The sequence below is a fragment of the Hyla sarda genome, chromosome 3, assembly GCF_029499605.1.
Source record: "Hyla sarda isolate aHylSar1 chromosome 3, aHylSar1.hap1, whole genome shotgun sequence".
In the NCBI taxonomy this organism is placed as follows: Eukaryota; Metazoa; Chordata; class Amphibia; order Anura; family Hylidae; genus Hyla; species Hyla sarda.
The window spans coordinates 157,503,771-157,528,184 of record NC_079191.1 but is presented as its reverse complement, the minus strand read 5'-3'; the positions used below and the strand labels follow the sequence as shown (position 1 = coordinate 157,528,184).

The following is a 24,414-nucleotide window of genomic DNA, read 5'->3' as shown; positions in this document are numbered from 1 at the left end:
GGACGCCACCGGAGCCAGCTGTAGAGTGGACCCTGGTAATTATAAAACCAGGGATGGGGGAGGCAATGGGGCCGGGGCGGTGCGGTGCGCAGAGCGGGGGGGGGGGGGGCGCTAAATAGCCGATAACTTATACCGGAATATCGGTATAAGTTATCGGTATCGGCCCTAAAAAAAACTATATCGGTCGATCCCTAGTACAGAGCCCTGCTTGTCCTCAGTGCGCAGGGCCCCGCTTGTTCGCCCTCACAGAGACACACATGCAATAGCTGCAGGGACAAAAATATACACATTTTTAACCCATATATATTACAAATATACATGTTATTTTCTAACAATTTAATAGGGAAATATGAAACGCCAGACACACTTGGTGTTTTTTTTTCCAACTTATAGTGGACTTTCTGGCTCAGTTTATAACATTCCCAGTATGCTCTAGCTTTGGTGGTTTTTTTTTCCCTAATTTTTTTCTGACCAAAAAGATGACAAACAAAATTTGTGTGTGAAGGAAGCCAACAGGGAAAGTTCAGAGTTGTATTGCATTTTTTTTTCAGAAATTCTTTTTCACAATCTCTTGTCCTGGCCCTGCTGATGTCGTGCACATATCCTGTGATAATATCCTGAGTAGTGAACAGCAGCCATCATATATAAATCACCAAAAGCCTTTATTTCCTCCTGGTATTCTGGACATACAAGACGCTTCTCCCGCCCACCACTCATCACATCTGCGGGCTGTAATTAGCCTTACTGTCACTAGAGGGCACCAGAGTCAAAGTGCATGGCGGTGTATGGCCGACCAGTGTTGTAGTGTCCCAGTCACATGACTTGTTGACATCCCGTCACTTGCCGTTCGGCTTCTTCATCTGCCCCATCACCTCCTCCATGCCGGTCTTAAGCTCTTTCATAAACGTTTCTTTGATCCTCCCCACCTTTCGTCCCACCTCCCCCAGATCCCGGGAACCACCGGACAACTCGCGCTTCAGCTGCTGAACCGTGTCCGAGCGGAGCATGCGCTGTGCAGCGTCCTTGCCGGTCAGTTGCGCCTTGGTGATGGCGAAGGCGGTGATCTGCGCGGCTCTGCGGATGGGCCGGGACTCGGAGAGTTTCTCGATCAGCTGCGGGTTGTTGAGGAGAGAGAACAGAAGCCTCCGGAGCACCATGTCGCCGGCGGGAGGACCTGTAGGATACAGCTGGTTACACCGGCGGGCGGACCTGTAAGATACAGCAGGTTACACCGGCGGGCACATCGGTAAAATACAGCTAGATACACCGGCGGCGGGTGTACAGTGACCTGAGCTCCGCACTTACCCTTGTCCCCGTACACACACGGTCAGCTGTTCGCCCACATCAAAGATGGCAGAGGCTGCTTCCGCTTTGAACCCGGAAACGCTTCTTTACGGCGTCTTTTCGGATTGGTTCGTCAGTGTCGTTAAACTCAGAGTCACACTTGGCGGCTGCAGTGGTTTGTTACGGTTTCGGTGGCGGGTGTGTGTCGGAGGCTGCGGAGATGCTGAGTGCATTGAAGAGTGACTCGTACGTGGAGCTGAGCCGGTACCGGGACCAGCGCTTTAAGGTAATCCCAGAGCGGTGTCCGTGCAATGTGTCTGCTCCTGAATACCATATATCACAGGAAGTTACCATGCCAACCCAGCTAACTCCCCACAGCTTGTATAAGACCTGATGTACTGAGTCCTCTCTGTAATGTTATACATAGGCCCTCACACGGCTCGGTCCCATGATGGCTGTGTTATTGAGCCTATAACTCAGTGTTTCCCAACCAGTGTGCCTCCAGCTGTTGCAAAAGTACAACTCCCAACATGCCGAAACAGCTGGGTGCACCCTGGTTGGGATGTACTGCAATATCTAGTTGTGGCAGCCTACAAGGGGTTTCCACCAACAACACGTCTCTATCTGCGGGACATGTGAGTAGTATCAGGTGGGGTCCAATTATGGGGACCCCTACTGATCACTAGAGCAGGCATCCTGTACACCCTTCCCTATTGGCTAGTGCAGTGGACATGTGCAGCCACTATATGGAGTGGATGAAGGTAGCCGAGCACAGTACTCTCCTATCTTAACCCCTTAAAGGAGTAGTCCAGTGGTGAACAACTTATCCCCTATCCTAAGGATAGGGGATAAGTTTGAGATAGCGGGGGGTCCGACCACTGGGGCCCCCTGCAATCTCCTGTACGGAGCCCCGACAGACCGCGGGAAGGGGGCGTGTCGACCTCCGCACGAAGCGGCGGCTGACACGCCCCCTCAATACAACTCTATGGCAGAGCCGAAGCGCTGCCTTAGGCAATCTCCGGCTCTGCCATAGAGATGTATTGAGGGGGCGTGTTGGCCGCCGCTTCGTGCGAGGGTCGACACCCGCTATCTGGCCGGAGAGCCTGGCCCCCTGACAGAGAGATCGCAGGGGGCCCCAGCGGTCGGACCCCCTGCGATCTCAAACTTATCCCCTATCCTTAGGATAGGGGATACATTTTTCACCACTGGACTACCCCTTTAAGGACCGGGCGAGGGGCGTACAGGTACGCCCTTCATCCTGAAGGAATTAAGGTGCATTCACACCAAGTTTTAGCTATACGGGGACCGGATCTAGCTGGGGGAAGGAAAAACCAGGCACTCCCATATCCCAGCTGGACCTGGCCCCCTTCTCATTCATTTAAATGAGCCGACAGGAGTGAAACAGTGACTCCAGTCGGCTTATTTTTGCCCCGTATCCGGTTTTCTGACTGGACTGAAAACCACAGCATACCACAGTTTTCAGTCCGGTCAGAAAACCCGATACGGGGCAAAAATGAGCCGACCGAAGTCACTGTTTGACTCCTGTCGGCTCATTTTAATTAATGAGAAGTGGTCTGGGTCCGGCTGGGATATGGGAGCACCTGGTTTTCACTCCAACCAGCTGAATCCGGTCCCCGTATAGCTAAAACGTACTGTGAACCTACCATTATAGTGGTAGTCCTATAGCAGCCGAACGCATGCCTGACTGTTGGGAGGGGGTTTCAGCTGTCAGTCATGCCTCGATCACATTTTGAGCAGGCAAGTGATGAGTGGTGCTGGTGGGAGTCTTAGTCCACAGACCTGTTGTGATCATGTGGAATACCTGGGTGAAGTGTGTGGAATCATGCGCTTCACTCCTTAGCTGTCATTCAGTGTTTCCCAACCAGGGTGCCTTCAGGTATTGAAAAACTACCCCTCCCAGCATGCCCAGATAGCTGTTGGCTGTCTGGGCATGCAGGGAGTTGTAGTTTGCAACACCTGGAGACACCCTGGTTGGGAAACACTGGTCTAGAAAGTGAAAGAGTTTGATAGGCCGGCCGGGGAGTCCTGGCATGCACTTGAGCCTGCTATTTGAATCTCAGAACTGAGAACCACTGCAATCTAAACTTTTGACACGCTTGGACGACGTGTCAAAAGTTTTTACAAATTACAATAAAGCTTTTAAAGCTACCTGTCACGATCTCCTGAAGCAGGATATGCTTAAAGAGTACCTGTCATCATCTAAACTTTCCCTGATCCCCCTTCCCATCTGTCCCTTTCTCTAACTATGCCTATCCCTGTGTTTATTGAGGTTTAAAACGCTGTGGAAATGCCTTTTTTCATGCCTCTTGATTAGCTCAGGAGCACTGTCTTTCTGAGGGGTGGAAGGAGGCGGGTCCCGGCAGGCATGATGTCACATGAAGCCTGGCTGGGACTCTGCTTCTGACAGTCTTCCTGTATGCTGCTCTCCCTCTGCAGCAGTGTTTCCCAAACAGGGCACCTCCAGCTGTTGCAAAACTACAACTCCCAGCATGCCCAGACAGCCAACAGCTGTCCGGGCATGCTGGGAGTTGTAGTTTTGCAACAGCTGGAGGCACCCTGGTTGGGAAACACTGCTCTGCAGTGTGCATACAGACTAAGTACAAGGGAGGGACGGCAGCCTGTCTCTCTCCTGTGTCTCTCCGCACTAAAAAGTCAATGCTGAGAACCAGGGGCTGAGGGAGCAATTACACAGAGCAGGGAGTGCAGTGAGATAATACAATGTATAAGATAACGTGTGGTGAGGGGCAGGGGGAGGTGACTGACTGTTATATGAGAGGAATGTGCAGGCTTGTAGCTCACAGGCTGGGAGTCCTGAGCTGAGAGTACTGAACTTCCGATGGAAGGACCAGAACCCTTTCAGCATTAGTCCTAAAAGCTGTACACTTACTATGAAAAGCATAAGATGCTGCTTGCAGACCAGGCATAGAAGAGAGACCCCTAGTGGCCAAAAGTATCAAATGAAAAAACTAGTATAAATATTAATATTTTTTAATGAAGATATATTACAATATCTCTTCATTAATTATTATGAACAACATATTAAAAGTTTTTGTTGATGACAGGTACTCTTTAAAGCTCTAAGGCAATCTTGTAGTGATCAGAGGATCTTTTTTCTGGAAGTCCCATGCAAAGATTATTTGCATGGGATATTCGCCCTCTGATTGCGTCAGTTTTGTGTCGCGAGATTGCCTATGATCGTGACATGTACCCTTTAAGGTGTAGCCGCAGCAGTTGTTACATTAAGCCCACATCAGCGTTGTGCCTGGAATATGCACAACCCGACCAGGTGAGTGCGTTCCTCACTCACCCACATAATCCTACCTGGTCTGGAAGATCGCACACAGAAGCGCTCTGTTGTCTTTTGTCTTTTAAGGTGTAGCGGCCTTTTACGGTTAGGTACTACCCACCCTATGTCTTCCACACCTGCAAAACATTTGCACTGTATGGTGAATGATCCAGTGTGCTTTAATATTTGTTTATGGAGTGAATCTGATAGCTTAAAATACTTATCTCCTTGCATGGTTCACCCTATATTCGAGTTGGCCCATGTATACTCTGGTAGTGCCTTAGACAATGCAAGGTCTCTTTTGAGACCTGGGCATGTAGGTGTTTACCTCCTTGGTGCACTGCCTGCTGGTGGAGACTGATTTGCTGTCTCAGAAGACAGTAGAACATCCTTTATAGGTGTTGGGTTCTTAATGGCTTCAGAGCAGGGGAGGGCTGGCAGTGTTATTGATAGTGCATGATGGCACAAAGAGCCTGATCACTCCAATTCCTCACCCATGAAGTTTACTTCTGTTTTTTTCCTTCCCCTTCAGGGTAGAAGAGATGATCAAGAGAAGGTCCTGAAGCAAAGCTGCACATTATATGTAGGAAACCTGTCATTTTACACCACGGAAGAGCAGATCTATGAATTATTCAGCAAAAGTGGAGACGTGAAGAAAATAATCATGGGCCTGGATAAGGTGAAGAAGACGGCGTGTGGCTTCTGCTTTGTAGAATATCCTTTAAATCATAAGGGTGACATCTATTGAAGTCCTTATAGAAAAAACACAATAAAATAAGTATTTTATTGTAGTTAAATGCAGGGCTGTGGAGTTGGTAGATAAATGTTCCGACTCTGACTCCGCATTTTTTTGTACTTCCGACTCCACTGTATTAATATGCGAATGTATTTATAAACACTTAAAGTTGAATCCAAGAAGCTGTTCCACCAAGTTCTTCTAAGCTCTTCTAGCAGAGAGAGGTAGTTGGGCAGAAGCTGCTGCCTTCTCCTTTTTGTGTGCTGATCTGCTGCTGTGAAGATAGGGCAGTGGGAGGATCCAGGAAGGGCCATGTATTATAAAACATGATTTCCCTAGTAGAATCCCATAGTCATGTTTAAAGTTTAAGCTAACAATCGGAGTTTACAATTTTTATAGCCTTAGCTGAATGGCAGCAGTTTTTCCAATGGTTTACAGCTTCAGTCTTGAACTATTGACCCACCATTCCCTTCACTTATACAAGTGCAAAAAAACATTTACTTAATCCCTTATCAGTGAGAGGCTAGGTTACCCATGGGATCCCTGTAACAGCAGAACACAACACTATGGAAAGTATAAGTGTTGCCGCTCCTAATTGTGCGTTGCGTGCCATATAGTGAAGCACATATAAAGCATGCTTCTTCACGGTCACTTAACGTGTTCGTTTTGCGGTTACGTGAGTCACTGCATGCATTGGTCTTTATTCTTACAGTTGAGAAGTCATTAATTATAACTTTTTGTGAATTGGGACTTTTAAACTTGCTTTTTTTTTATTATTCCAATCTAAATTTAGTAGGAGTTGGTGCATTGTTTGCCGACTCTGACTCCAGGTACCCAAAATTTTGTCCGACTCCTTGACTCCGACTCCACAGCACTGGTTAAAAGGTATCTTATAGAGAGAACCCCTTTTTAAATAAAAGCAGACCCGTCTTTCTCGCAGCTGTTAGCGCATAATTTTCCCTTTGGGTACCAGTGGAGGGGACTTGTGCAGCTGGCTTCCACCTTGCATTATGTTCCAGCCTTTCATCTTGGTGGCTGTCCAAGTAATGCATGGAGGTGCCAGACAGTAGAGTGGTTCTCTGTTCTGACTTGAAGAGACCTCTGTGACCTTTTTTTGTACGGTTTTCCTAATAGGAGTGATCAACGACTTATATATTATACTTCAGACTTAGGGGATCACTCCCTAATTTATGACTTGTTTAGAAGTTTCACTGAAGGAAACAGGCAGTACTTCAGGATGCAAATACATAATGGTTAATTCATTCAGCTATGTTGGAAAGTTTCAGCTCCTACTTGAGCTTTTCTCAAGCAAGAATTCCTGTATGTACTGTATTTCCCAAAGAATAAGAGAACAGGCTGATTCTAATCCTGACTGCTGGTGGAGAGTTACTTGCCAGTGTGTGGTTATTCTCTATTGCTTTGCATGTAGAAATGCTTCTTTACACGAGATCTAGGGGAAGAATTATAAAAACCTGTCCAGAGGAAAAGGTTGCTGAGTTGCCTACAGCAACCAATCAGGTCACTTCTTTCATTTTTCGCAGGTCTTTTAAAAAATAAATGTGATCTGATTGGCTGCTATGAGCAACCTTTCCTCTGGACAGGTTTTGATAACTCTCCCCCTAGTATTCGGCGGGGTAGACACTAAACCAACAGGGTAGCAGCAGTTATGCCTTCAGTAGTAGACCTGAATAACTTCAGACTGATTATTTTTTTCTTTTTAGGCCTTACTGATTCAGCCAGCAGCTAAAATGCTAAGCACATTTTAGAAAGTTCCCACATGTTCAATTAGTTACACAGCAGTTATTGATAACAGCCTCTTAAAGGGAACCAGGTTTTACCCCATATAACTGCCAGCAACAAGTTTTACGTCATACAAAAATGTTTCTTACCATGCTCACATATTCTCCTGCCCATCTTTCATAATGAAGAACATCAGTTCTGAAACTCTCCCACGTTGCTTTCCAATTATGGTGAACTAGAAATGTAGATGTGTGGCATGCAAAAGTAGTTGCTGCGTCCCATGCTGTAAAATAATTCTTAATGGGACTCTGGCTGTACACTATGGGGTGACCTTGTACTGCCCAGCATGCTGTTGAGTATTTTCACACTTCATCTGTAAATCAGGTCTGGGAGTAACATTTGAGAGATGCATAAAATGGTGACCATTGCTGTAAACATTTAAAAGCCTTAACATTGTCCTCAGATACTACACCAGAGCAGACACTGAGCAAGCTATGAGATTTATTAATGGAACTCGGTTAGATGATAGAATCATCAGAACAGACTGGGATGCAGGATTTGAAGAAGGCCGACAATATGGACGTGGGAAATCAGGTGGCCAGGTAAGATTACTATTAAAATTTTTTTATTTTTAACCTCTTAAGGATGCAGATTTTTTTTTTATTATCTCCTAAAGATCATTTAACCCCAAAATAGCGTATTTTTGGTCACTTTTTATAACATGAAAAAGCGATCAAAAAGTCTGATCAATACAAAAATGGTACTGCTAAAAACTCCAGATCACGGCTCAAAAATGAGCCCCCATACGCTGAAAAATGAAAGTTATAGGGATCAAAATATGACAATTTTAAACATATTCATTTTGGTGCATGTAGTTATGATTTCTTGAGTGTTTCATTGGGGGACACTGGACCATGGACCATCTGAGCAACTCCGTTTCAGCTTGGGGTCAGCAGGAGGCAGACTCAGGTATGGAGCTTTCCAGACCTGGTCTTATTGCTTTAGTTTTTTTCCTAGTTCCAGTGTCTAGTTAGACATTTTTCTCTTTATTATTTTTTCTAACGAGGGGTGACAGGAGCATGGCGCTGCCTGATCAAAATTCACCTTTTGAGGTGGCAGGCTCTGTCTTGTCACCAGCTTTTGCCTCTACTTGGGTTTCCAAAGCCCTCCCGGTCTTGGCCGGTCAGCTACCCCAGGGATTTAAGCAGGCTCCTCCCCTGGCTATTTGGCAGAGCTAGCTCAGCAGATCGCTAATGCCGGGGACTACATCTGCTCTGCCTCCTTGGACTCTGCTCGCTGCGCTGCCTTTGCTTTGGGTAATCTGGTGGCCCTTCAGCGTTAGATGTGGGTTAAGGCTTGAAATGCTGATGCGGTTTCTAAGCGCTCCATTACTCAGCTGCCTTTCCTGGGGTCTCTTCACCTTGGTAAATGCCTAGATGAGATCATATCTGAGGCTACCGGGGGCAAGAGTTCCCTCTTACCCCAAAATCGTCCACGCCATCCGGACTTGCGGCGAAAGACTTCCTCCTTTTGCTTCTCGGGCCACCAGGACAAACCGGCAGCCACTCAGGATAGGAGGGCACCCTCTTTCAAGATTCTCTCCTCCTGGAAGTCGGGGGGGGGGGGCCGTTTCAACCACCCCTCTTCCAAATCCAGTGGGATGTGCCGCATCCGAGCCTTCTCCTCGGGTGGGTGGTCGCCTGTTACTCTTTTCGGACGTTTCGCTGGATGCTTGGGTTTGCGAGTGTGTATAGCATTTCCCCCCATGTCTCCACGACAGCACCCATGAGATTATCTCCTCCTCCTGATTGGGACAGGAAAAAAACACTGAAAGGTTAAATTCCCCACCCCTTCCTGTCCACACCAGTGTTTTTTCCTGTCAGGGAAGGAGCTGAGAGGTGCAGGGGGGTTTCTTACTCTCCTGCATGAAGAAATTAAGGTCCTTACCAGGGCCTTGCGGACTTGGGGTGTGAGCATAGCACACCCCCTGTCTTTTTCTCCCCTGTGGCCCGGTCCTCTCTGTAGGTCCGCTCCGGGAGCATGGAGGCGGAGGGATACCACGGGAGTACCGTATAGTGTACGGGTCTCTGTACGGTCTCCTTCAGCGGTCTCTGCCTTCAGCGAGGAGTTCTCTCCTCGTGCGAGCGCTTCTAGTTTGTTTTCTTCCGGCTGGGGATGCTGGCGTCTGACGTCACTTCCGGCCGCGCTAGGGCGGGGAATTTGAATCTGGAGACCGGCTTTTTTCCTATAAGAAGCCCCTCTCCCAGATGGAAGCTGCTCTACCTGATTCCAGTGTTGGATAATACAAGGCTGCATCATGAGCTCACCTGCAAAAGTTCCAGATCCTCCAGTGATCCCAGGATCCGTGAGTACTGAGGGCCTATAGGTTCGCCCTGGCCTATCTTCATTGCATGGTGTTTTATCCTTCTCTTGTATTTGCAGGGAGACAAGGATTCTGCAGGTTCTTCGGTTAAACCAAAAAAATCAAAACCTAAGAAATGTGTTATTTGCTATAAGGAGTTTCCTGAATCTGCTTCTAAACCTCTGTGTAAATCATGTATTGCATCAGTAGTAAAAGATGACTCTCCAACTCTTATGCAAGAAATTAAATCCACGATTCATTCAGAGATATTCTGCATTGGCCTCTTTTACAACTGTTACCCCTGTGGCTCCTACTACTTCGGTTAATGCCTCAGCTGTAAAAAAGACTAAAATAGTTTGTCTTTCGGATTCTGATGAAAGTGTATCTCCAGAATTGGAAGAAAGAGAATATGTGGAAAATCCTCATGAAGAGGAAGATTCCTCTTTGAAAAAATTCTTGTTTAATTCTGATGATATAGAATCCTTAACCCCTTCCCGCAGAATGTCATATATAAACGCCGGGTTGTGCAGTGCGTTCGCGCATCCCGACGTTTATAAATGACATTCAGTTACCCCGGCGATGTGCAGCATCGCACGGGTTAACCAGCAGAAGTCCCGCTGTTTCCAGCAGGGGACAACTTCTGCTTCTCCCCCCAGGACCATCCATTGATGGTCCTGGTCAGCGATCACTGTGATTGGTCCCTGTGGACCAATCACAATGACCTGGGGTGAAAGTTCAGATCCCCCGCACTGCCCGCCCCTGGAAGTCGGGCAGAACGGGGGACGATGGCTGCGGGGGCTCGCGGGGACCTGCGGCATAGGAGGGGAACACGCGGGGACCGGCGGCCTTACCTGGAGCAGTGGCGGGACCGGCCACATGGACGAGCAGCGACGGGACTGGCAGGTAAGTATATGGTCCTCAGAGGCAGCAGTGAAGATCTTCACTGCTGGGAGTTGTAGTTTTGCAACATCTGGAGGTCCCCAGTTTGGATACCATTGTATAATGGTCTCCAATCTGTGCTCTTCCAGCTGTTGCAAAACTACAACTCCCAGCATGCACTGACTGTCCAGGCATGCTGGGAGTTTTAGTTCAGCAACATCTGGCCCTTCAGATGTTGCCGAACTACAACTCCCAGCATGCCCTTCAGCTGTCTGGGCATGCTGGGAGTTGTAGTTTTGCAACAACTGGAGACACACTGGTTGGGAAACATTGTCTGTTTCTAACTCAGTGTTTCCTAACCTGTGTGCCTCCAGCTGTTGCAAAACTATAACTCCCAGCATGCACAAACAGACCATGCATGCTGGGAGTTGTGGTTTTGCAACAGCTGGTGCACCCCCCCCCCCCCCTGTGAATGTACAGGGTACATTCACATGGGCGAGGGTTTTACAGTGGGTTTCTCGCTGCAAGTTTGAGATGCAGCTAATTTTGCACTGGGAAACTCGCTGTAATCCCCCACCCGTGTGACACTAAACTAACACAAAATAAAATAAAAAGTTAAAAACACTACATTTACACATACCCCTACACAGCCCCCCTCCCCTCCCCCAATAAGAACGTCCGGCACACCACTGTTTCCAAAGCAGAGCCTCCAGCTGTTGAAAAACAACTCCCAGTATTGCCGGACAGCCGCTGACTGTTCACGCATGCTGGGAGTTTTGCAACAGCGGGAGGCACCCTGTTAGGGGTATTCAATGCCAGTGATTCCCAATGTCCACCCCTATGCAAATCCCTAATTTAGGCCTCAAATGCACATGGCGCTCTCACATGGCGCTCTCACTATTTCAGGGCAACAGTTTAGGGCCACATATGGGGTATCACCGAACTCGGGACAAATTGCGTTACAAGGTTTGGGGGGCTTTTTCTTCTTTAACCCTTCATGAAAAGGAAATGTTGGGGTCTACACCAGAATGTTAGTGTAAAAAAATAAAAATTTTTACACTAACATGCTGATGTTGCCCTATACTTTACATTTTCACAAGAGGTAAAAGGGGGAAAAAGCCCCCCAAAATTTGTAACGCAATTTCTCCCGACTACGGAGATACCCCATATGTGGGCGCAAAGTGCTCTGGGGGCGCACAACAAGGCCCAGAAGGGAGAGTGCACCATGTACATTTGAGGTGATTTGCACAGGGGTGGCTGATTGTTACAGCGGTTTTGACAAACGCAAAAAAAAAAAAACCCACATGTGACCCCATTTCGGAAACGACACCCCTCACGGAATGTAATGAGGGGTGCAGTGAGAATTTATCCCCCACAGGTGTCTGACGGATCTTTGAAACAGTGGTCCGTGAAAATGAAAACTTGTACAGCCCACTGTTCCAAAGATCTGTCAGACACCAGTGGGGGACAAATGCTCACTGTACCCCTTGTTACGTTCCTCAAGGGGTCTAGTTTCCAAAATAGTATGCCATGTGTTTGTTTTTTTTTTTTTTTTTGCTCTGGCACCTTAGGGGCTTCCTAAATGCGACATGCCCCCCGAGCAAAATTTGCTCTCAAAAAGCCAAATATGACTCCTTCTCTTCTGAGCATTGTAGTTTGCCCATAGTGCACTTCAGGTCAACTTATGGGGTACCTCCATACTCAGAAGAGATGGGTTTACAAATTTTGGGGGGTATTTTCTGCTATTAACCCTTGCAAAAATGTGAAATTTGGGGGGAAACACATTTTTGTGAAAAAAATAATTTTTTTTTACATATGCAAAAGTCGTGAAACACCTGTGGGGTAGTAAGGCTCACTTTATTCCTTGTTACGTTTCTCAAGGGGTCTAGTTTCCAAAATGGTATGCCATGTGAGGGTTTTTTGCTGTTCTGGCACCATAGGGGCTTCTTAAATGCAACATGCCCCCCAAAAACAATTTCAGAAAAACGTACTCTCCAAAATCCCCTCGTCGCTCCTTCGCTTCTGAGCCCTCTACTGCGCCCGCCGAACACTTTACATAGACATATGAGGTATGTGCTTACTCAAGAGAAATTGGGCTACAAAGATAAGTATACATTTTCTCCTTTTACCCCTTGTAAAAATTCAAAAATTGAGTCTACAAGAACATGCGAGTGTAAAAAATGAAGATTGTGAATTTTCTCCTTCACTTTGCTTCTATTCCTGTGAAACACCTAAAGGGTTAAAACGCTGACTGAATGTCATTTTGAATACTTTGGGGGGGGTGCAGTTTTATAATGGGGTCATTTGTGGGGTATTTCTAATATAAAGGCCCTTCAAATCCACTTCAAACCTGAACTGATCCCTGAAAAATAGCGAGTTTGAACATTTTGTGAAAAATTGGAAAATTGCTGCTGAACTTTGAAGCCCTCTGGTGTCTTCCAAAAGTAAAAACTCGTCAATTTTATGATGCAAACATAAAGTAGACATATTGTATATGTGAATAAAAATTTTTTTTATTTGTAATATACATTTTCCTTACAAGCAGAGAGCTTCAAAGTTAGAAAAATGCTAAATTTTCAAATTTTTCATAAAATTTTAGGATTTTTCACAAGGAAAGGATGCAAGTTACCACAAATGTACCACTACGTTAAAGTAGAATATGTGACGAAAAAAACAATCTCGGAATCAGAATGATAACTAAAAGCATTCCAGAGTTATTAATGTTTAAAGTGACAGTGGTCAGATGTGCAAAAAACGCTCCGGTCCTTAAGGCCAAAATGGGCTTGGTCCTTAAGGGGTTAATTAAGTCTGTCCGTACTACCTTGAATATAGAGGAAGTTCAGGAGACTAAGTCTATCTAGGATGACCTTTTTGGAGGCCTAGGGAGACAGGAAACCCTGTACTTTCCCTGTTCATACAAATTTGCATAAAATTATTAAAGATGAATGGGCTAAGCCAGAAAAGAATGCCTTTATTCCTAGGGGGTCTATGGAATACCACCTCCAGTCTGATACCCCTAAGGACCAGATTGTGGAATCCTTACCTCTGCTTAAGATGGCATCTAATTTTTTATCAGATGCCTCTGCAGAATCGTTAAAACTTGCTTCTCGTACTGCTGTTTTGTCCAATACCACTAGGTGTGTACTGTCGTTAAAATCTTGGTCGGGAGACATGACTTCAAAAAGTAAACTCTGCTCCCTTCCTTTTCATGAAAAATGTTTGGTCCAGAGTTGGATTCTATTCTGGAAAAAGCAGCAGACAATAAAAAAGGATTGCCCTTAGATAAGGTCCAACCTAAAAAGTCTCCTTTTCGTCTTTTTTTTCCCAATCAGACCATTCCTTCAGAGGAGGTAAAGGGAAAACAGGACGTTGGTCTTAAAGGAAGGGCGGTAGGGGTAGAAATATCTTTACTAACCCCGGTCAGTCCTCTTCCAACCCTAAGCAATGGCGCCAGGCCAGTGGGGGCAAGGCTTTCCCATTTTGCCCCGATTTGGGAGTCACGAATTCCCAATCCCTGGATAGTGGAGATAATATCTCAGGGCCTCCGGATCGAGTTGTCATCACCTCCCCCTCCAATGTATGTTGTTACTCAGCAGAGTAAGAAAAAAAACAAAAACAAATTGGTTCTCAAGGGTTTTCGGGACCTTCTCTCCCTGGGTGCTATCCAGGAGGTTCCACTCCTTCAGAGGGGCCTAGGTCATTATTCTTCCCTGTTTTTGGTTTCCAAACCAAATGGGAAGTTCCGTATAATTATAAACCTGAAGCCCCTGAACAAATTTGTGGTTTACAAAAAATTCAAGATGGAAACTGTGAAGTCTGCAGTTCAGTTAATAAAGGAGGGGGCGGTGATGGCGACTATCTTTGCGATGCATATTACCATATTCCCATCCATTCAAATTCCCAAAAATATTTGAGATTTGCCATCCAGTGGGGGTCTGGGTTCCGCCACTTTCAGTTTCTCAAATTTTCACCAAAGTCTTAGCAGAGGTGGTTGCCCTTCTTAGGAAGGAGTCTATTCTAATTATCCCTTATCTAGACGACATACTGATAGTGGCGGACTCAGTTACTCAGCTGGAACTTCATTTTCAGAGAGCTATATTTGTTCTCCAGAAGTTGGGTTGGATCCTAAATCTAGACAAATCAGATCTTATTCCCAATCAGAGGAAACATTTCCTAGGGTATTACTGCAGGCATCACTCTCCAGGTTTCTAAGCCTCCATTCCTGTACAATCAGGACAGCAATGTCCACTCACATGACATCATGCATCCAATCAGTAGCTTGGGCTCAGTTTCACTCCAGGCCTCTACAAAAGTGGATCCTAACCATTTGGGACAAGTTTCAGAAAGCTTTAGACAGAAGGGTGATAATTCCCACTCAAGTAAAAACCTATCTAAGATGGTGGACGTTCAAGAAGAATATAAAGAAGGGAGTAAGTTGGTTTCAGTCAAACCAATTACTCATAACAACGGATGCCAGTGCAGGAGGATGGGGTGCTCACTCAGTCTCGAGTAGTCCAAGGGAAATGGGATCCTCAGACAGCAAGAAAATCGTCCAACTTCAGAGAGCTGGCAATATGGATGACACTCCAAGAGTTAGAGGAGATCTGCAAAAATCGCCATATCCTCATTTACTCGGACAACATGACTGCAGTGGCTTTTATAAGGCGTCGGGGAGGTCCAAGGTACACGGCTCCTTCAGTCAATTTCGCATCAAATATTTTCTTGGGCAGAAAATGAAGGTGCTTTCTATCTCAGCAGTCCATCTCAAAGGGGTCTGGAACTTGGAGGCGGACTTCCTGAGCATACACATATTAGACCCAGGGGAATGGGCTCTAGCTCTGTGGGCATTCTGGATAATTACGGAGAGATGGGGGGGGGTTCCTCAAATAGATCTGTTTTCAACCAATAGAAATCACAAGGTGGATCTATTCTATTCCCTAAATCCAAGGGACTCTCCACTAGCAGTAGATGCATTAGCTCAGGATTGGACATTCAGTATGGGATACGCATTTCCTCCCCTGCCGCTAATATCTTGGGTCCTTCAGAAGCTAATGAACTAATCCTAGTAGCTCCATACTGGCCAAAGAGGAGCTGGTTCTCTATTAAAGACTCTGGCTGTAGAGGATCCCATCTGTCTTCCTCTTCAAAAGGATCTGCTGTCCCAGGGACAATCCTTTCATCGTCAGATCAAAAACCTCAGCTTGACAGCATGGAAATTGAAAAGTCCATTCTGCTGAAGAAAGGTTTCTCTGAAAAGGTAGTAAATACCCTTCTATCTAGCCGTAAAGATACTACCTCTAGAATCTATACTAAAACTTGGAAGAAATTTATCTCTTGGTGTGGGGATTCTTTTTCGATCAACACTCCGGTGATTCCTAAAATTCTAGACTTCCTTCAGCAGGGATTCAATTTAGGTCTTTCCTCTAGTACCCTCAAAGTACAGGTTTCTGCTCACAGTGCTCTCTATTATGTAAAATTGGCTGATAACATGTGGATTTCAAGGTTTATTAAAGCGTCCAGCAGACTCAGACCTAAGACTTTAAAGGGGTACTCCGGCGCTTACACATCTTATCCCCTATCCAAAGGATAGGGGATAAGATGCCTGATCGCGGGAGTCCCGCAGCCAGGGACTCCCGCGATCATGCACGCGGCACCCCGTTTGTAATCCGTCCCCGGAGCGTGTTCGCTCCGGGTCTGATTATGGTCGACCGCAGAGCCAGCGGCGTGTGACGTCACACCCCCGCCCCCGTGTGACGTCACGCTCCGCCCCTCAATGCAAGCCTACGGGAGGGGGCGTGATGGCTATCACGCCCCCTCCCGTAGGCTTGCATTGAGGGGCGGAGCGTAATGTCACACGGGGATGGGGCGTGACGTCACACGCCGCCGGCCCTGCGGTCGACCTTAATCAGACCCGGAGCGAACACGCTCCGGGGACTGGTTACAAACAGGGTGCCGCAGGGTCCCTAGCTGCGGGACTCCCGCGATCAGGCATCTTATCCCCTATCCTTTGGATAGGGGATAAGATGTGTAAGCACCGGAGTACCCCTTTAAATATCGGTCCTCAGTGGAATTTAAATACAGTTCTAGCGGCTCTTCCTTTTGGATTCCTTTGATCCTCTGGAATCTATTTCTGAAAAATTTTTGACTCTCAAAACTATATTTTTAATCGCCATCACTACAGCTAGGAGAGTAGGTGAAATTCAGGCTCTTTCTATCAGAGAGCCTTATATCAGAATTTTGGATGACAAAATCATTTTTAAGGTTGATCCTAACTTCTTCCCTAAAGTTGTCTCTACCTTTCATAGATCACAGGATATTGTGGTTCCATCCTTCTGTTCAGATCCAAAAAATGACTTAGAAAAATCATATAATCTTTTGGATGTTAGAAGAGCTGTCCTCATCTACATTAAAAGAACTAGTCAGTGGAGGAAGGATGACAATCTGTTTATTCAGTTTGCTGGCCCTAATAGAGGCAAGAAAGCTTCTAGGAGTTCTATAGCCAGATGGATTAATACCGCAATTTCAGAGGCTTATGTGACCAGAGGAAAAGCCCCTCCTAGACAATTGAAGGCCCATTCTACTAGAACAATTTCCTCATCATGGGCAGAGAGAGCTGGAGCTTCTGTAGAACAGATTTGCAAAGCTGCCACTTGGAAAAACCTTCATATCTTTTCCAGACATTATAGAGTTCTCATTTTGTCTTCTGAGGATATGGCCTTTGGACGTAAAGTTCTCAGTGCTGTAGTCCCTCCCTAAGTAAATTCTTTGGTATTTCTCATGGGTGCTGTCGTGGAGACGTGGGGGGCAATGGTGAATTATACTCGCTGATAATTCCTTTTCTGGAAGTCTCCACAACAGCACCCATACATCCCACCCTTTGGTTTTTTATTAGTGTTTTTTTGGTGCACTTTATTCCTTTACTTCCGGTGTTCTTTATAAATACACTGGTGTGGACAGGAAGGGGTGGGGAATTTAACCTCTGTGTTTTTTCCTGTCCCAATCAGGAGGAGGAGGAGATAATCTCATGGGTGCTGTCGTGGAGACTTCCAGAAAAGGAATTATCAGTGAGTATAATTTTCCTCTATTCCCTGGGATCGTTTTTTTTCCGGTCCTGCCCCCTCGATCTCCTGCTCTTGCTTCAGCTTTTCATGTGGCCCTTCACACCCTTCTGTCCCAGGGTGTGATCGTGCTGGTCCCTCCTCCGGAACATTTTTTGGGTTTCTACTCCAATCTCTTCGTAGTTCCCAAGAAGGATGGCACTGTCCGTCCCATTCTCGATTTGAAGCTTCTAAGCAGTCATGTGCGCCTACGGCATTTCCGGATGGAATCCCTGCAGTCAGTGGTCGCCTCCATGGATCCGGGGGAGTTCCTCTCTTCCGTGGACATACAGCACGCCTACTTACACATTCCGATCTTTCTGGCCCACCAAAGCTTTCTACGTTTCGCTGTTCCTGCGGGTCATTTTCAGTTTGTCGCCCTACCCTTTGGACTGACGGCTGCTCCTCGAGTCTTAATCAAGACGCTGGCGGCAGTGGTCTCTCTCCTCCTCTCTCCGGGGTGTCTCGGTCCTCCCCTATCTGGATGACCTACTCATCAAGGCGCCCTCCTTGGAACAGAATCGGGTCAGCCTCAACATCACTCTGCAGACCCTCTCCAGTTTCGCTTGGATCATCAACCGCCCAAATCAAACCCGTCACCTTCCTGCCTCTCAATTGGCATGTTCTGACCACTGAGGCAAGTCTCCTCGGCTGGGGAGGTGTCTTCCGCGACAAGACAGTTCAGGGCTGTTGGACCTCGTCTAAGCCCGGTCTCCCCATCAACATCCTAAAGCTCTGTGATCTTCCTGTGCCCTCCTCACTGGAGTCTCCTACTTCGGGGCCTTCCGGTGCAAGTGCAGACGGACAGCGCCACTACCGTGGCGTACATCAACCGCCAGGGCGGTACCCGCAGCTCGGCAGCCATGAAGGAAGCGTCGAAGATCCTCTCCTGGGCGGAACTTCACATTCCCTTCATCTGGAGGTATTCGCTCAAATGTCGCCGCAGGGGAACTCCAAACATGGATCTTTTTGTGTCCCGCCAGAAGAGGAAAGTCACTTGCTTTGTCTCCAGGTCGCGGAATCCCCTGGCTCTGGCGGTGGAGGCTCTTGTCCCATGGACCCCCTTCGCTCTGCCCTACCTCTTTCCTCTGCTTCCACTTCTTCCCAGGGTCGTCAGGAAGCTCAAGGCAGAGGGCGTCTCGGCGATTCTGGTAGCCCCGGACTGGCCTCGGCGCGTGTGGTACGCGGACGTGGTCAGTCTCGTGGCTGACTTTCCCTTCAGTCTTCTGGATCGTCCCGACCTCCTGCCACCCCAATTTACTTCTGCTGCGTTTTGACTGCGTGGTCTTTGAGACCGCAGTTTTGAGGGCTCGAGGTTTCTCTTCAGAGCGCGGAGCATGGTCCGGATCACACGGGAAGCCCTCGTCCGACAGGATTTACCACCGTACCTGGCAGGCCTATTTCCGCTGGTGTGAGGCTCGTTCTTTCTCCCACCTCCTTTTTCCTTGACAAACCTCTTTTGTTTTTTTTTTTGCATTCGGGACTGGAGACGCGTCTGTTCTCTTCCAATGCCCGCTTATGTCCGACATTCATGTGCAGACTTTTTTGCAGGGCGTGGCTCCCCCACTGCTCCTTGGGACCTCATTCTAGTTCTGGATGCTCCGGCAGGGTTCTTCATTTGAGCCTCTTTGTCAGGTCTACCGTCACTTTCTTTCCTGGAAGGTAGCCTTCCTTATTGCAGTTATGTTAATTCGCCGTGTGTCTGAATTGGCCGCCCTCTCTTGCCGTTCCCCTTTCCTGGTGCTTCAGCAAGATGAGGTGGTCCTTTGGTCTGTGCCTTCTTTTCAGCCCAAGGTTGTCTCTTCATTTCATTTGAACTAAGAGATTGTGTTACCTTCCTTCTGCCCCTCCCCTTCTCATCCACGAGAGTGCCGGCTTCACAAGCTGGACTTGGTTTGAGCGGTTCGGACTTATTTGTCAATCACTTCCTCCTTCCGCCAGTGTGACTCCCTGTTGGTGCTTTCTGAGGGACCACGCAAGGGACTTCCGGCTTCCAAGGCCACTATCTCCCGATTGGATATGCTCTGCCATTTTGAAAGTGTATCGTTTCAAGGATCAGGTGCCCCCTTTTCGTGTGACTGCTCCCTCCACCCGCGCAGTGGGTGAATCTTGGGCGGTCAGCCATAGGGCTTCGGCTTTGCAAGGCGACTTTGTTGTGCCTGCATACCTTTTTGCCAAGTTTTACTGTGTTCATACTTTTGCGTCCTCCGACGCAGCCCTTGGCCGCAGGGTTCTGCAGGCGGCAGTTTAGTCATCCGCCGGAGTTCTGTTCTGGCTGGGATGTTAGTCTATCCCTCCCCAGGGACTGCTTTAGGACGTCCCATGGTCCTGTGTCCCCCCAATGAAGCGCTCGACAAAAGTAGATTTTTGGACTTGCCGTAAAATCTTTCTCGGAGCTTCTATTGGGAGACACAGCATCCATCCATTGGTTTGTTTCTGCCGCTTTAGTGTGGGGGGGAGTGTTTATTTTTATTTTTCTGGATGGTTGCTTTTTTGTCTGGGTTTTTGTTCGGACTGTTCCTTTCTTGGTCGGTTCTCCTTCTGCTTTGGGACTGAACGGAGTTGCTCAGAGCCAGGAGGCAGGTATATCCTGCTGGGAGGAGCCGACTTTCTTTTGTGTTTTTGCCTATTGTCAGCCTCCTGGCGGCAAGCAGCATATATCCATGGTCCTGTGTCCCTAGAGAGATTTTACGGGAAGTCCAAAAATCTTTTTTTTTTAATCTTTTTTCCAGAAGTAAGACAAAATTAAACCTATATAAGTAAGGTATCACTTTAATCGTATGGACCTACAGAATAAAGAAAAGGTGTCAATTTTACCAAAAAATGCACTGCATAGAAACGGAAGCCCCATAAGTTAAAAAATTCCTTTTTTCTTTTTTTTTTTTTCTCCAATTTTGTCGCGCAATGAATTTTACGTTTTGCTGTGGATTTTTTGATAAAATGACTCACTGCAAAGTAGAATTGGGGGCACAATACATAAGCCATAATATGAAATTTTAGGTGCAAAATTGAAAGGGTTATGATTTTTAAAACGAGGAAAAAACGAAAGCACAAAAATGGAAAAACCCTCGTTAAGGGTTTAAGAGAACCCTTGATCACTTTCATGCTGCTTGGCCCATGAGTCATTAGGTGGTCCTCATTGGCTTCTGTCTGCCCTGTTGGCCTTGATTGCTCCATTTACTCAAACAGGGAGTTTAATCAATCAAGGCTTATGAGGAGTGGAGAAGACAGTGATAACTGCTGCTGCGCAACTATTAACTCTTTAGATGCCACTATCAAACTTGACAGCAGCGTGTAAAGCAATGTTAACAGCGTCCTTGGTGGATCTGTTGCCACAACAGCCAGAGGGCTTACCTAGCCTTCCTTGGCTCACTATTGCCTCCCTAGGGCAGGTTCCATCATTAGAGCCCAGATGTCATGGATCATGTGCTGCACTGATCTGTATGAGGAATCTATATTGATTACTCATATAAGTCTCCTAGGGGGACTGGTAAAGTGTGTTTTTAAAATATTACTTCTACATAATTTTATTTTCAAATTAAAGGACAACTGTAGTGGAGCACTTTTTTTTTTTTTTCTTATATACAGTGGGCCCTCAACATACAATGGTAATCCGTTCCAAATGAACCATCGTTTGTTGAAACCATCGTATGTTGAGGGATCCTTGCAATGTAAAGTATAGGATATTATACTCACCTGTCCCCGCCGCTCCGGACCGTCACCGCTGCCCTGGATGTCGCCCTCAATCACTGTCGCCGTAAACGGCTATCTGGCAGCAGCTGAAGCAGTCTGCGCTGCCGGATAGCCGTTTATGCGATGGCCCCGACATACAAAAGCATCTTAAGCTGATGCTGCCTTCAACATGCGATGGCCTCTTAGAGGCCATCGCATGTTGAAAATATTGTTTGTTGGGACCATCGTAGGTCGGGGGGGGGGGGGGGTCACTGTATTCCCGGGCCTCAGAAATAAACAAAATAAACTTATACATACCTTCCTACGTGCCCCCGTTGGTCTGGCACAGGCCTCACGGTCCGGCAGTGCTAACCTCATTCCACTTCCTGGGGACGGGGACGCCGCAGAGCCGTCGTCGTATCACCGGCTGCAGCGATGTCCTGCCCCGGACGTGATAGGCTGAGCCCACTGTCATGTAAGGAGCTTTGCCGGGTTCTTGCATGACAGTGGGCTCAGCCTATCACAGGACATTGCTGCGGCCAGTGATACCCCAACGGCTCTGCGGCGTCCCCGTAGGGCACGTAGGATGTATGTTTAAGTTTATTTTGTTTTGAGTCACAGGAATATGTGTTCCACTACAGTTGTCCTTTAATGTAAACAAAAAAACGTATCACCACGTGCAGAAGTGTTAAGAGTTAAAGAGTAGCTCCCACTTTTTTTTTTTTTTCCTTTTTTTTTTAAACTACAGTACAAATGTCTTTGTCTACCTGGTAGTGTGCTCACTTACCAGGCAGACTTCCCCCAGCAGGCGCAACATCACTGATGCCTGCTGGGCACCGACTTCCGCCCTTAGCTAATCTATGCTGTGCTACCACCAGGAGCGCGCATAGAGGAGTGGCCAATAACACTCTCTGTATAGCAGTGCACGTGTTATCCAGTGAGGGGGAGTATAGGAGCATCGCCCACTTGCCGTGCTATTCTACGCCGCTGAGACCCGGGACCGAAATTAAATATAATACCTTCTGCGTGGACCCTCTGTATGCCCCAGTTTACTATAACAGGTGGAGGCATACTGTAGCTCTAATCCTCATTGTGCCTCCAGCTGTTGCTAAACTACAACTCCCAGCATGCCCTGACAGCCAATAGCTGTCAAGTCATGCTGTCAGTTGTAGTTTAGCAACAGACTGCCGCCAGACTGTACATGCCGGGGGCGGCCACGGCCACCTTGGCGTTCACAAGGGAGTGGAGGCTGACTGAATTTTGACTGATGGCTGGCCGGCCGGCATCAGTCCTAATTCAGCTGTGACGTCACCCGCTCTGCAGCCGGCCACCAGGAGGGAGACCCCTAGTGGACAGATTTTCAAGAGGGAATTTAAAAATGACACACAAAAAAAAAATATATAGAAGTATGTTAGAGATGTACAGATACTACAAAAAAAATGCCCATTTAAGTTAATGAATTTAAAATATATTCATGAAACCGCATGGTGGAGTGCATAAGTGTAATAAAAAATACCTGATTTTGGTCACTTCCAATAACATGAAAAAAATTAAAATCTGTCAAAGTCTCATTAAAACAAATGGTACCGATAAAAACTGCAGAACATGGCACAAAAAATGAGCCTTCATGCTTCCCCGTATATGGAAAAATATGTATTCATAGGGGTCAGAAGAGGACAAATTTTAAGTATACTCATTTTCTTACAAAAAGGTGTAATTTATCGAAAAAATTTTAAAACGCCCAGCTCTCCCAAGATGCAAAATTACATATTTTTTTTCTTCTTATGTTTTATCCCACAAACTAAATCTATGGTGAAACCAAAATTGTGTTTAAAATGAGTCATTACAAACTATTTGTCCTGCATAAAAAAGCCCTCCTGTGGCCCTGTAGATTGTAAATTGAAAGTGTTAGGACTCTTGGGAGGAGAAAGGAATAAAAATGAAAACTGGCTAAGGCATTAGGGGTTAAAGATTTATAGTTTCTAAGAAACTTTTTAGTATTGGCCCAGAATAAATATACATTTGCTTTTCAATGTTTCTATTCACTTATGTTATCTTATGCTCCAGTCTTATGTTGTCAGTGCCCTTGTTCACCTGATGGACTCTGTTTACTCTCTGGTGGGATTTCACCCCCTACCACTGTGACTTTTGACCATAGTAAACTAGGGGAGCTTTTAATAAAATACATTTCTAAAAAAAAAAAAAGGAATCATTTACATTAGTGCATACATAATATAATTTCTTTTTCTTCTAGGTCAGAGATGAATTTCGCCAAGATTATGATGCCGGAAGAGGTGGTTATGGTAAAGTCGTACAGACATTCTGAAGACATGAAAATCTTTCCAGCACAAACAAAATCATTTCTATGAGATTGTTTTAAGTTGACCTTTGTTATGTAAAGGACAATAGATGCGTAGCATGCTATCTATTCATACATTTTTGTTTTTCTTGTCATATGGGTCGTATATTACTACTCACATTTTTTTAAATAAACTGTATAAAGGTGTTCAACAATTTTACTTCCTGTGTTATACTTTATTTCATAGTTAATTAATGTTTTTCTGAGTATTTAGGAAGTACCTTACCCAACATTTGAAATTAGTTACTTTGTACTGAGGGCCCTTTTAGTGATTCTAAATCACCTTGTGACTATTATCTGCAGGAATCATACATTATTGGTTTTCAATCACATTGGCACCACCCTCCCTATGACCCTTGCAGTCACAATTTAGGTTGGGAGTAAGTAGAGAAAAAACATTAACAATTTGCAGGAAATTAGAAGGATTCTTGTTGTTTCTTCTTCTTCTTTCTTTGCCCATTTTGTTGGTGCCCCAGGTATCCTGCTGCGATCCAATAAATAACAGTGCAGCTCAGCAGTGTCCTGCTTCAGCCAGGGGCAATGTGACTGACATATTGGGCCCAGGAAGCCAAATGCAATTAGGACTGAAGCAGGAAACCAGGGGAGCGCGGAAGGCAAGTAGAGCTTTATTTACTTTAAATCTGACAGAATGGGCATAGCTTTGAAAAAAAAAAAAAAGTTAAAGAAATATATTTTTATTTAAAAAACAAATTATATATATATATATATATATATATATATATATATATATATATATATATATATATATATATATATATATTTTTTTTTTTTTTTATAAAAATAATAATTAATTTTTTTGGACACTTTACCCTTCTCAACGATTTTCTGTTGTAGTCAGGAAAGTGGGAGAAAACAGAGAGCACTCATGTTAGCTAGGTGATAAAAATATCCTATGAGTTCAGGGGTTGAAATATAGAGCTATGATCCTATGTTTCATCAAGGGGCTGATCCCAAGAT

General features: G+C 46.0%; 2 protein-coding genes across 4 annotated transcripts; one reads left to right on the top strand and one right to left on the bottom strand.

Annotated features, from left to right (window-relative positions):
- Nucleotides 1-211: 211 nt before the first annotated feature.
- On the bottom strand, nucleotides 212-1,443 carry NCBP2AS2 (NCBP2 antisense 2 (head to head)). Of its 3 annotated transcripts, none has more exons than XM_056565324.1 (2): nucleotides 1,210-1,344; nucleotides 212-1,174 (listed from the first exon to the last, which is right to left on the bottom strand). In XM_056565324.1, exon 2 carries the CDS (start codon nucleotides 1,155-1,157, stop codon nucleotides 837-839), a length of 321 nt encoding a protein of 106 aa, XP_056421299.1. In that variant the 5' UTR covers nucleotides 1,158-1,174; nucleotides 1,210-1,344; the 3' UTR covers nucleotides 212-836. The 3 variants fall into 3 exon arrangements, with proteins under 3 accessions (XP_056421299.1, XP_056421300.1, XP_056421298.1); XM_056565325.1 differs by having other exon boundaries at nucleotides 213-1,174; nucleotides 1,306-1,432; XM_056565323.1 differs by having other exon boundaries at nucleotides 220-1,209; nucleotides 1,306-1,443.
- On the top strand, nucleotides 1,438-23,611 carry LOC130361814 (nuclear cap-binding protein subunit 2). The gene is made up of 4 exons (XM_056565322.1): nucleotides 1,438-1,570; nucleotides 5,124-5,308; nucleotides 7,534-7,669; nucleotides 23,332-23,611. The coding sequence occupies exons 1-4, from the start codon at nucleotides 1,505-1,507 to the stop codon at nucleotides 23,401-23,403; spliced, it is 459 nt and encodes a 152-aa protein (XP_056421297.1). The 5' UTR covers nucleotides 1,438-1,504; the 3' UTR covers nucleotides 23,404-23,611.
- Nucleotides 23,612-24,414: the final 803 nt, after the last annotated feature.

Coding starts and splice junctions, on each gene's coding strand:
- LOC130361814 (XM_056565322.1), top strand. CDS start 1,505: ATGCTGAGTGCATTGAAGAGTGACTCGTACGTGGAGCTGAGCCGGTAC. Junction 1,571..5,123: donor ACCGGGACCAGCGCTTTAAG/GTAATCCCAGAG, acceptor CTTCCCCTTCAG/GGTAGAAGAGATGATCAAGA. Junction 7,670..23,331: donor GTGGGAAATCAGGTGGCCAG/GTAAGATTACTA, acceptor TTTTTCTTCTAG/GTCAGAGATGAATTTCGCCA.
- NCBP2AS2 (XM_056565323.1), bottom strand. CDS start 1,157: ATGGTGCTCCGGAGGCTTCTGTTCTCTCTCCTCAACAACCCGCAGCTG.